This window comes from Echinops telfairi, unplaced genomic scaffold, assembly GCF_000313985.2.
Source record: "Echinops telfairi isolate 266 unplaced genomic scaffold, ASM31398v2 ScPeMD7_70;HRSCAF=299, whole genome shotgun sequence".
Classification (NCBI taxonomy): Eukaryota; Metazoa; Chordata; class Mammalia; order Afrosoricida; family Tenrecidae; genus Echinops; species Echinops telfairi.
This window is the reverse complement of record NW_022103968.1, coordinates 7,501,865-7,514,456: the sequence shown is the minus strand read 5'-3', so window position 1 is coordinate 7,514,456 and position 12,592 is coordinate 7,501,865. Positions and strand designations below refer to the sequence as shown.

The following is a 12,592-nucleotide window of genomic DNA, read 5'->3' as shown; positions in this document are numbered from 1 at the left end:
GGGACCGAGGTCCCGGGCGGGGCCAGCCAGCTGGCGGCGAAGCCGGCTCAGGGCTCCCGCCCTTCCTTCTTACCCGCCCTGCGCAGCAGGATGCCGCCGTCGGAGCCGGCAGCCCGCCACTCACCTCCAGACATTCGCACCGAGTGACCCCCACCGCCTGGTCCAACACCGCTGCCGCCGCCGCCGCCGTCTTCGTCACCGCCGCCATATTTGTTTAGTCTCGACTTCCTTCCCGCCTCCTTGCCTCACCCAAGTCTCGCGTGAGGAGGGCTCGGGGCGAAAGAGGGGGCGGGGCCTGGGGTGACCCGGCGGGCCGTAGGCGTATGGGGGCGGGGCCCGCGGAAACGTGTAAGGGGCGTGTCGAGGGGGGGCGGGGCCGTAGCTCCGTCTGCCCCGAGGCTAGGTCACCGCCGGTGGCTCGGTGGCGCTGTTTCGGGCTGAGCGGCCGGGGCTCCTTCTTGCTGCGCAGATGGAAGGCGCTGTGGTTCGGCTGCTGCGAGGCAGCGGCCTGGTGAGTGCGCGCGCGGTGGAGGTCTCGGGCGCCGGCACACCGGCGTCGGCCCCGGCGAGTCCTTCTCCTAACGGGACCGGCTTGCGTGCCCACCCGGGACTCGCGCGTCTCCCCCCGCCGGGCCTGGCTCGCTGGGCCCTTCCCGCCTGGCCCGCCCCACCACCCTCCTGCCTCGGACGGAACCGGCCGCGCTGTGTCCGGAGGGCTGGGGGCAGCAGTGGGTGGGGATGATCTAGAAGCGTCTCGGAGCGCAACCGGGGCCTCGGCCGCGGGCCTCGCTGGGAAGCCGGAGAGCCGCGTCATCAGTGCCCTTCAGGTGCCACGAGCCTCGCGAGTCTGCGACGTTTTCCCCGGAGGTCACTTCGGATGTTCCAAACCTGCTTTCTCCGTTTATTACATGCCAGCCCCGTCGCCCTCGGAAACCGATTGCTGCTATAGGCTCAGTCCTTTGTATGAACAGATTTCCCCGTAACCCCCACCCCTAACCTCTGAAAAGTTAGCAAGGGACCTCGGATTGGTCTGCGTGCCCAGTGGGTGGCAGTAGTGGTGGTCGCGTGCCATCCAGTCGATTCCAACTCATAACGACCCGATAGGACAGGGCAGAAATGCCCCCAAAGGTTTCTTAGGCCGACATTTTTAGGAGAGCAGAGAGCCAGGTCGTTCTCGCCTGCAGCCACGGCGGTGGGAGTGGGTGGGGAGGGGCACCCGCCGACCGTTTATTAGCAGTCCAGCTACACCGTCTTTGCCACTAGGACCCTTGGCACAGGGATCCCTTCCCTCTGCCTTGCATCTCATGGCTATGACCTGGGAGTTTTTCCTGTAAGAGATAACCTTGGCTCAGAGAACTTGAGCTGTAGCCTGTCTTTCGTGGGAAAAGGCTCTGGCAGGCAGTGGGCTTCCAGGGAGATTTGCAGCGCTGGAACCCTCAGGGGCCGTCTGCTCTGTCCCGCACGGAAAGTCACTGAAAAGTGAGTCAGGATCATTATACTCCGTGAGGGTATCCAAACTGGTTGATTCTTTGACAACTCTGACAACCAAGGTTCTCAGTGGTCAGATGAAGCACTGGGACCCACTTTTAACCCTTCCTCGGAGGGCGGGCTCTGCAGAACTGCCATGCATTTGGCTGCACTCTGTGTACGCCCAAGGCACCCTCAGGCCTGCTCTTGTTTTTTTTCTTTTCACATTTCCGTTGTCAGCTTCAGCCTATGACTAGAGGCAGGACTCCTTTTCTTTTTGGCCTCACATTAGAGATAATTACTTTATTTGAGTCTCCGAGATTCACGATTGGCCTCTTTTACTGACCCTGTGCTATGGGACAGGCATGCCCGCCTCTTCACTAATGCTTTTTCACAGTCCCCTTAAAGAGCAGTCTGGAACTTTCCAAATCGGAAACTGATGCTGAAAAGATTAGTGATTTGCCCAAAGCCAGGCAGGTCGAAACAGGCAGGCTACTGCTCTGACAATAACCCAACCCTCGTGCTGCCACTCCCCTTTTCCTTGAGCGATCAGACACCTATTTGGGGTTTTTTGCACGTTTCAATGTGGCGTAGAGTCATTCCCTGTTCTTGAAGCTGGTTAGCATCAGTGAAGTGGAGCAACGGGCTGACTGTTGAATGTAGTTCAGGAATGTGCTCTGCCCACAGGATGCTCATCTCTGCTTTCCCATGGCAGCATATCTTTGGGCAGGCTACTTACCATTTGCACCCTGGGGAGGTTAGCAGCTACTTCGGAGAACTGCTGTAAAGATTAAATGGCTTCATCTGTTCATGTCGTGCCCTGAGGCCTGCAGCACCCCTGTCATCAGCAGTGGGCAAATGTTAGCTTTGGGTGAGCTTTGTGTGCTGGGGCAAATAAAATCATAACTCAAACACCCACTGGTGCTTTGGATTAAGCCCTGGTCTTAAAGTGCAGCGTGGCCAGTGGTTCAAACCCACCAGCTCCTTCTTGAGGGGTGAAGTGGGGGGCAGGGTGGGGATGGGACAATGATGAGACTTGGCTCCCATAAAAATTTCCAGTCCAAATAATCATCAGCCAAAAAAAAAGAAAGAAAGAAAGAAAAAAGTAAAATAATAAACTTTCTCCTTCAAAAAAACTTTTTTTTTCCCAGTCCAGGAAACCCTCTGTGGGGTTTCCTTGAGTCCTCCATGCAGCTGTTTTTAAAACCCCTAGCACTCAAGAAATGTATCTTTTCGTGGAGCGTTAAGAACTAGCCGTGCAACCTCATTATTTAAAACTGGCGGGAAGACACAGTGGCCATCGGCTCTGCTTGTGGCGGACCCAAGTATGCCGGAGGAGGACTATGCTCCAGGTTTTCAGGGGCTGCCTTTGGGGAAGTTGATTGACGGGACTTTCTTCCGAGGCACCTGTGGGTGAACTCATCGCTCCAGCCTTTCAGTCAGCAGCCAAGCATGTTAACCATTTGCACCCCTCCCCGCAGACACTTCATACCACTGAGCTCTGGCCCCAATTCCATGAGGCCTGCCATCTGCCCAGGTTCACAGGGAACAGGGAGGAGGATCAATAGATAGAGACACTTTGGGGGAACTGAGGCCTATTGAGTTCAGATTCTAGAAGTGGAAGTGGGGGAGAGTTCTATAGAATAAAAAACCCCATCCCCTATCCCTTGACCCTCTTAAGAGATTTTGGCATTTATCTTTTGGGCTGTGGAGAGTTCTGGACTTCGGAAATTCATCATCAGAGCTGAGATTTATTCGGTTCATTGTTGTATTAGAGCTCAAGGGAGCCTTGGTATGTGTTGGGCTGCTAACCGCAAGGTCAGCAGTTCGAAACCACCAGCCACTTCACAGGAGACGGTATTATGTCTAACGCATGTAAGAGGAAGTCTTACTATCCTTGCCTCTAAGAAGCACTCTCATACAATTACTCTTCTGTGTCTGCCATATGTCAGACACAGCATAATGTTTTCAAGGTTCATCCAAGTTAGAACATGTAGCAGAACATTTTCCTCTTGTGTGGTCTATGTGACACATTTCCTTTACTTATCCATCTGTCAGGGGACACCTGGCTTGTTTCCTTCCACCTCTTGGATCTCGTGAGTGATGCTGCCACCACCTCTAGTGTACAAATAGCTGCTACATTGCTCTCTTCAGGCCCCTGGTGTAATGTCCTATCACACACACCTTTCTCCACTTTTATTTCTCCACCTCCCACAGCACTCAGTACTTTTCAGCTACTCACAGACAATGTTACCTAGCACCCCCAATTAAGTGCCCAGAAGCACCCCATGCCACAAGCCAGCCTCCTCCCCCAAAGCACCCAGCTTTACTTTCCCTTGGGCCCGGGAGCCCACCACTGTCTCATGCCCTGACTCATGGCTCTGCTGCTGCTCCTCGGACGTCACAGCGGTCTTCTGGATCCAGGAGGTGCAGGGATCTCGGGCTCCAGGGGGTGTGCTCCACTCCTGGCTCTTGCTGGAAGTGAGATGCTCTCCCTCCTGCTTCTCAGAGGGCCCGTTTCATACCCAGCAGGATGGCATGCACAATGTCCCGGTTCCCAGTTATCACAGTTGAATCCTATCAGTGTCTCCCCATCTCTCACCAGGCCCAGGCAGGGGAAGGTCGTTTGGTGGGGGTTGCTCTGTCTAGAGGAGCCCTGTTACATAAGGCACTGCCCTTGCAGGTACATACCTACATGGAATTGCTGGGCTGGAGGGTCATTTTCTTTAACATTTTTGATTCACACGCTTATGCCTCTGACTCCATTCCTGCACTGCTGCAACCCACACCCACACCCACCCCGTTCCTACCTCCCCTCTTTCTTATTTGGAGCTTCTTTCTCTGATGGTGAGCAACCTGGTTCTCCTTCTCAACAGTGCCAGAGCATTCCTCCATCAGAGGCTCCTGAACTTCCTCGGTGCCATGACATGGAGTAAAGGTCTATGGCAAACCAATTAAGAGTAGTTCTCGTTTTTCCTGCGAGGTGAACAAGCATTGGGCAGCCCTCTCTGAGTTAGTGCACACAGTGGCATCACCTGGGAAGGTTCTCTGTGAATTTTTTCGTAAAAGCAGTTTTGCTCTAACCTCATTTTCTGGGATGGCCGAATAATAAGAGATCAGCATGCAGTTGTAAAATTTTGTATACTGCTTGTGGAAAATGCCACAGAAACTCTTGTGATGTTGACCACAGCTTACAAGGACAGTGCTATGGGAAAAACTCAAGTATAGGAGTGGATTTCTCGTTTTAAAAAAGGTGAAATGTCTGGTGATGACAAACCTCATTCTAGATGTCCCTCAACTTCCCAAATGGATGGTTGAATATGTCGACTTGTAGTGGATTTAGAGTTCATTTCACCAGGTCAGACTGTTAATCAAGCTTTCTACTTAGAGATTCTGAAAAGGTTGCATCACAGTGTGCAACAAAAAAAGGCCTGATTTGTGGCAGACGGGGCACTGGTTTGGCTATCATGACAATGTACCTGTTCACGTAGCCATCTCAGTGTGCCAGTTTTTGGCAAAAAACAGCATGCCTCTCTTGCCCCAGGCAGCTGACTCACCTGGCCTTGCTCCATGCGACTTATTTTTGTTTCTGCGAATGAAGAGGGGCATAAAAGGACAGTGATTTGATAACAAAAAGAGGTGAAGGAAAAAACGAGAGAGGTACCGTCAGCCATCCAAACAGATGAGTGAATACCACTTCTTACTTTTTAAAGAGCCCAGGTGGTGTGGTCTGATCAGAAGTGGCCTGCTTATTGCATGGTCAGTGGTTCAAACCCCTCAACTTTCTCCACAGAGGCAAGACGAGGGTCTAGTAAGATTTGCAGTCTTGGAAAACCATAAAGTAGTTTTATCTTGCCCCATAGCATAAGTTCCCAAGCTTATTTGCCTTACTAGCCCCTTTTCAGAAAAGGAAAAAAAAAAGAAAGAAATGACTGGGCTACCCACTCCCACCCCCACCACCCACCCTCCAGCAATTACAAGTGTTTGTGTTCTAGTGCATATAAGGCAGGTAGTCGCTGCCCCCCACCCCCCAGGACTGTCTCATCCACATTGGGAGACACTGCCATAGAGAGTAGCTGTGTGTCAGAATCATCTCGAGGACAGTAAGTGTGACTTTTTAAAGTCCGTTTGTCTGTGAGTCGCTGTGGGTCAGATAGCCGTGCACTTTGGCAGTAGCAGTACTGAAACTAAACCCAAACTAAGCTCACTGCCATTAAGTTAATTTTGACTCATAGCAACTCTGCAGGGCAGAGAAGAACAGCCTCTTTGGATTACTGAGCAGCTGCACTGATCTTGTGGCTAACAGCCAGCATATAACCCACGAAGGTGTGTAGAAGTGGCACAGAGGTGGTGTCTGACCTCTGGTACCTTTCTGAGGCTGGGGGAGGAGGAGGAGGCTCAGCACCCCAGGCTGATCCCTGTGAGGAAGAGGTCATCCGTGCCTCCACCCTTCAGTCTCTGGATCCGTTTTGATACTTGCTGTCTCTCCATGGCCCTCTGCTCCTCCGGAGGGCAGTGAGGAATCACTGCAGGAACCATGCAGAACTCACAGACCGGGCTCAGGATTAGGGAGTACATTAAATAGGTAGCAGGTTACAGGTCAGTACCAGATAGGATTCAAGGTACATGTCTTTGATCAAGGCAGCCTCTTCTCAAAAACAAAACAAAGCAGCCTCTCTGGCTCTTCACCTCTTGGCCCCTCGACTCAACCTCTGCCAGTTCAGGCAAGTGTCACTAAACTGTCTCTGCCAGAAAACCTGCAGAGGCATCTCATCGTCCCAGTAAGTTTCAGCCTGAAGTGCTCAGTTCTCTCACTTTGTGGGTCACCTTGAGTTGCAGGTCAGCCAGCCGAGGCTGGTAACTCCAGCCTCGTTCCCCGGGTCACCCTATTTGGTCAGCAAGCCACAGCCTAAAGGTGCTCAGGTCAATTTTCTTAAAATTTCCTCGAAAGCCCCCCGGGTCACCCTATATCCTTCCAGAAAAATCGAGCCATTGGAAAAGGAAAGCCTTCCCCTAGAGCTGGTGCCCCGACGTCAGGACTTGTAGCCTCCTAGACAAGGAGGCCTGGTGGCTGTGATCTGCAAGGTCAGCAGTTTGAAACCACCAGGCTCCTTAGTTGAAAGATGGGGCTTTCTACTCCTGTAAAGAGTGGCCGTCTCAGAAACTCACAGGTCCGTTCTGCCCTGTCCTCGAGGGCTTCTGTGAGTCCCCATCGACTCGATGGCAGTGCATTTGAGGTTGAGCCTCCTGCCCTGAGAGACTCAAGTGCTGTTTGTCAAGAAGCAGTCCCTTGTGGTGTTGTTGCCACAGCAGCCCCACACAGCTCAGTGTGGGGTGGAGAGAACTCGCCTGCAGCATCCACTGATCGCAGAGGCTGACTTTGGGATGAACACACGGATATACAGATCGCCTGGAGACTTGTGTTTGAATTCCCAAATCCAAATCAAACCCAAATCTTGGGTGTGAATTTCATGTAGAAAGTTCTACTTCCGGACAATGAATGTACAAATGCACAATTGATGTATGTATGGATTGTGATAAGAGTTGTATGAGCCCCTAATAAAATGATTAAAAAAAAAAAAAAGAAAGTTCTACTTCCTTGATTGGTTGAAGAGTTAACGGGAATTTGGGTGTGTAGAAACCAGCTCCCTGCTAGCTAAAGGAGATAACATATAACGTTAAATGCATGTTAATTTGTGCCTATGCTCAAAAAGGATGGTTGAATTTACATATGTCTCAGATGAAGTGCCCTTATTTGGTGAAGTGAAACAAATATGGATTTCGAAAACGATCCCAAGGACACTGGTACTCAAAGCCCTTCTCTCTCTCTCTCTCTCTCTCTCTCTCTCTCTCTCTCCCCACCCCCCACCCTACCCATCCCCCTGTGTTGCCTCCTCAACGGGCTGTCCCCACAGTTGTCAAGAAACTTCCCCACCTGCCTGTCTTCATGGAGAGTTCCTCCGAGGGTCTTCAGATCCTCCCAGTCGGAAGCTTTCCTCAGCCCCGGCACCAGCCCTGGGCTGCCTGGCTGCCCCCTGCAAACCTTCACCGAAGAGGAGCTGATGATGAAGAGCACCGGTGAGTAACTGCCCACTTCCGCCTCGGACTTCCCATCAGGGCTCCGCCAGTCAGTCCCTGGGAATGGCCTGGCTCAGCATGCCTGAGGGCTGTGAGCTCCCGGGTGGTGAGAAGAAGCTCCGTTGTTCTGTTTTAAAGCAAGCGCATCTGTGTGTTTGTGTTCACAGGCCTTTTGGTTTGTACTCGGTTTTCCTTCTACTCCTGCCCCCCTCCGCACCCCATTTCCCGTTTCCCATCAGAAATAGCGTGTTAGCAGTTCTGTTGCATCCTTTCAGTGTTGGAAACATTTCTGCTGTGTAACAGTAGAAATGCATACGTTCGTCCCCTGCCATCAACTCCCAACTCACAGCGCTCCTGCAGGACAGGGTCGAACTGCCCCTGTGGGTTTCCGAGACCGCCGCTCTGTACCAAAGTGAACTGCCTCGTCTTTCTCCAGTGGAGCAGCTGGTCTGGTGGGTTGGAACCGGTGACCTTTCAGTTAACAGTCGAGTGCTGAACTACTGTGCCATGGGAACTCCCTAGTGAAGCATGTAGGTCCTCCGTCCCCACTTTTTTTTTAAGTAGTGAGTTAATGCTTCAGAGAGACTAAATTTTGCCTCTACCCAGGAAGTGGCCATGACTGACTAGGAAACCAGAATAAGAAGAAGCTGGGGGACCCCTGAAGCATCACACAGCTTGTGTTTTATGTATGTGGATGTGTAGGGGTGTGGGTGGGGCTGGTACAGGTGGTAAAGAAATGACCAGGCAGCCGAGCCTGACCTCACCCAGCTGCACAAGGGAAAGGAGAACCCAGCTCCCCACTGGCCCGGGGGTGAGACCTCTGAGACAGAGGGCAGACAGTCTCCACCCTCCAGCACCCTTTTCCTGTCCTGACACCAGCCTCTCCTCCCACAGCACACTGCCTCTCTGCTGGCTCCCATGGTCTGTCGTGGTGCCACGCAGACCTCATACGCAGACTCACAGTTAGTGAGGTGGGGGGAGTGTTATTCTGCATTGAGGAGAGAAACAAATCCATGACCCTCGTATATGTATAAGAAATAGTTTCGTATCAAAAAGTCATTGTTAATCAAGAAAGCATCCCAACCCAGTCCAACTCAAGTCCGTAAGTCCAGTACTAGTTCCTAAGGCCCTCTTCAGACCCACACAGCCACATGCAATGATGCAGAATACAATCAGAATACCGGTGGGTTCAAGGTCAGTGCAATCATGACAGGGCTCCACCAGCTTCAGGGTCCATGGCACAGAGAGGGAGAGGCTCCCAGAGCCGCCCTTGTGAGAAGGCCACCTCCCCCCCAACCCTAGGAGGTGCCATCAGACATTGACAGATGGGATACCACCCTACGCTTTTGTACATCTTCAAGTTGACAGACAATTGCATGACCAGGCCAGGGGGGTTATGCGGGAAGTTAACAGGCTATCCTAAGGCAGGATCAGAAAGCATTGAGGCCTATCATTTCGGCCTGCTCCTGTGCTCTGTCTCGTGGTCTGGGAGCTGCACGCCTCTGCTCTTTCTGGCAGGGATCTCACACAGTCTCTCTGGATAGCTGTGGGGTCCCCTGTTCCTGCCTCTGAGCTAGCTCACATATACCGACCGTGGCATGGGAGAACCCCCAGGCCCCAATTCCGACTCTCTGCACCCTATCTGCTCCTCCCCACCTGGTCCCTGGCTATGAGTGCTCAAGCCCGTGGAGAGCAAAGCCACACCAGACAGTCCCACTTCACCAGTCTGCGGAGCTCTGGGGGCCCAGTGGCTGGGGCCTGGCCACTAACCGGAAGGTGGGCTGCTCAGACGCCCGCTTCTCCCCCCCCCCCCCCAGGAACCCCGTGGGCGAAAGATGAGGCAGCCTGCTTTCCTAAAGATTTACAGCCTTAGAGTCCCTGTGGACAGCTCCACTCTGCCCTGCCGAGGCCCTATGGGTCAGAATCGACGGCCGTGGCTTTGTTTTCTTATTGTTGGTTTCCAAGGTCCGCAGCTTGATAGCAGGTGGACTGCCTTGGCACATGCGGGTTGGCAAGCACATTTGCCTTCTGTTGTGGTGTAACAAATTGCCACAGACTTGGTGGCTTAATGCAACACCCATCTCTTCGCGAGTCCAAGGTCCAGGTGTGTGGTGGGGTTCTCGCTAAGAGCCTCACAAGCTAGAGTTGGGTCCTCAGCTCCCCGCCATTGGAGGATGGAGGTCCCCACCTCCTTGGTGCCTGCCAGCCCGGGCCCACCCTCCGATCCTAGGGACCACGCCACTCCTTGGCACCTGGCCCCCTCCGTCTTCAAAGCCAGTGGTGAAGAAATCGCCCGTCCACCCAGTTCCTCTCCCACGTACAGGCCATTTGCCAGCAGGAGCTGGTAAACAAGCTCACAGCAGGTAAGAGCTCTGACCATCAGCTGCTGGGGTCCGTAAGCAGCTCTAGAAGACCCTCAGGACAGCTCAGTGTTTGACTCAAGGAAGGGACAAGATGTGTGTTCACTAGGGGCTGGGACTCTCAGGGGCCATCTCAGAATTCAGCCTCCCACCACCAACCCGCTTGCTTTGCTCTCCTCGGATGTCAGGCCCAGTCTCACAGGGCTGGAGGGCTGACTTTCCCTTTGGGCAAGATAAAAACTCACTGCCTTCGAGGAACGCAAGGCTAGTGGGAGAGGCAGTCAAGTAAAAGAAATGGTTTCAAAGCCCAGTGATGAAGGCCCTATGTCAGGCTTTGGGGAGCCGAGCAGCACGCTTCTTGACTTTGCTGGAAATCCAGAGATGGCGGGAACTGGGGCTGGGGAGGTGCGCCTAGGGTTCACAGAGCACGTGGTGTTAAGCTGTACCTTGGGTCGGGAAAGAGGACAAGGACAGACATTGTCAGCAGAGGGGACAGCTCTTGCTCCTCAGACGCAAATGCCTCTCCAAGGTGAGCAAGCCCAGGTGCTCTGAAGTTTCAGCCAGGGCCACCTGCCTCCTCTGCCCACGCACAGCGGGCTGGCCAGGACATGAAGGTGCTTGGATGTGCCCTTTCCTTTCATCAAACTGGCTTCCAGGTGGACCCAAAGCAAGTCCAGAGAGCAAAACCGGAAAGGGTTAGAACATGGTTCTCAGACCGGGAGTTGGGGGTGGCGGGGTGAGGGGTGCCGTTTGCTCTAGGAGAACATTTGGCAACTTCTAGACACCTAGTTTGGCTGTCACAACCCAGATAAGGGTGACCAGCGGACGGCCTCAATGCACAGAACAGTCCAGTGTCAGCAGTGTCCAGCTTGAGGGCCCTGTTCTGTCTGACCATGTTCCTCAGGCGGGAGAAGCAGAGGTCACCGGAGTCTTCTAGGTCTGGGATGGGGGGGACTTGAATGTCTTACCTTGTGTGAAAAGATAAATGATGTCTGTGTATGTGTAGAGCTGGATTTGCACAGTCTCCCGTTTCTCGACAGGATACCTGTGATAATTGAAATGGAGTTGCCTTTGGCGGGAAGGGCCGGGCCGGGGGAGGAGTCGAGTTTTGTTTTCCCGTTGTGTGTTTGCTCTGGTGTTGGCGCCGTGGCCGGTTATTTGGTTGTTTAGTGTCGTCGAGAACTTCCACAGGGTCGGGTGGAGATCGTCTCTGTATTTAGAACAAAGCTTGAAAAGTGCCGCCTTGACTCAGATGACGTGTGTGTCTGTCGAGGTACATCCTTGTCAGAGAAGGATAGGGGTGCCGTCGCCTTTATTCCGGGACCCTGCCACTCGAGCCCAGAAACACGGCAGGATTTCTTTCTTTTCCAGTCACAAAGTTCGCCCAGCAGCGAGTCGCTCCTTTGGTTTCAACAATGGATGAAAATTCAACAATGGATAAGTCAGTGATACAAGGACTGTTTCAACAAGGGGTATGTATTTCATCATTCTTCCCACCTCCCACTTCTGTAAGTACATTGCAGTGATAAAATGTGTACAAAGTTTTAATACTAGGGATTCTGAGGATGGCATTTTGAACTCAGGATTTCCTTGTCAAAAGTATCTCTTTTCTTTTTTTTTAGAGTGAGATACATAATGGTTTAAAAAATTTTTTTTTATTAGAAATACTGTCTTGTAAGTAAATGTTTGAGTAGGAGAGAAGGATTTTTTTATAGAATAGTTGTTCTCTGAAGAACAATGCTACATTACATGCTGTAATACATGCTTCAATACATACTATAATACATACTCAACATGCTACAATACTTTCTCAACATGCTACAAACAGTACACAGCATAGTGCTAAGACCCCTTCATAAATCTTCACAGTATAGCATATATTCTACCCGAGTCCTTGTGGGTATGGATGGTACTCTAAGCTCAGCAGCAGTGATGATAACTGAAGTCTACATTAGCCAGGGCACCAGATTTCAAGCTAAGTCAAAATGTCCTGTAGATGGAAGCCCAGACCATCAGGCAGCTTAGAGAGAACCTGCCCTGCGAGCTAAGAAGAGAGCTTTTGAAAGCCACGCTGGTCTCCCGTCTGCCGTGAGGTCTGTTGCCCTCCTTTGAGCACTCAGGACAGCACCGCAGACCGTAGACTTCCGTGTGGCTGACACGCCAACATTAATCTAAACAAAATTCCTCCAGCTGGACCAGTGAGTAACATCATGAAAAACCGGGGAAAGATCAATGTCGTAGAGGGTTTCCTCTTACTGGGATGCATGGTCGGTGCCTGTGGACGCTGCAGCCAAGAGGTCAGACGGTACATGGCCTAGGGCTAACCTGCAAAAGGCCTCTGTAAAGTGTCTGGACAGCAACGGTGTTGCGTTGAAAGCTAAGGTGCACCGACCCACTCACCTCACATTGTGCCAAAGCTGGCCAATGACTAATGCGGACTGAAGGAGGATTGATGCCTTTGAGTTCTGATCTTGGTGAGGAATATTGACTATAGCATGGGTGATCTGTCTTGGAAGAAGATATGCTCCTTAGAACCAGGATGCTCCTTAGACACAAGGATGTTATTCCCGACACAACTGCTGAAGACAGAGCGGGCGAATAAGCAAATGTGGTGAAGAAAGCTGATGGTGCCCGGCTATCAAAAGATATAGCGTCTGGGGTCTTAAAAGCTTGAAGGTAAACAAGCG

General features: G+C 52.2%; 2 protein-coding genes across 2 annotated transcripts in view; one reads left to right on the top strand and one right to left on the bottom strand.

The window, feature by feature from the left end:
* IKZF5 (IKAROS family zinc finger 5) overlaps positions 1-184 on the bottom strand; it is a 15,717-nt gene extending 15,533 nt beyond the window's left edge. The window contains exon 1 of the mRNA XM_004700885.2: positions 125-184. Within this exon, the coding sequence (XP_004700942.2) occupies positions 125-134 (10 nt within the window). The 5' untranslated portion in view covers positions 135-184. The remainder of the gene's footprint in view (positions 1-124) is intronic.
* A 247-nt stretch (positions 185-431) lies between these two features.
* The window catches only part of ACADSB (acyl-CoA dehydrogenase short/branched chain), a 52,981-nt gene continuing 40,820 nt past the window's right edge, over positions 432-12,592 (top strand). Inside the window, exons 1-3 of the mRNA XM_045291392.1 lie at positions 432-511; positions 7,383-7,545; positions 11,277-11,377. Of these exons, the coding sequence (XP_045147327.1) occupies positions 470-511; positions 7,383-7,545; positions 11,277-11,377 (306 nt within the window). The 5' untranslated portion in view covers positions 432-469. The remainder of the gene's footprint in view (positions 512-7,382; positions 7,546-11,276; positions 11,378-12,592) is intronic.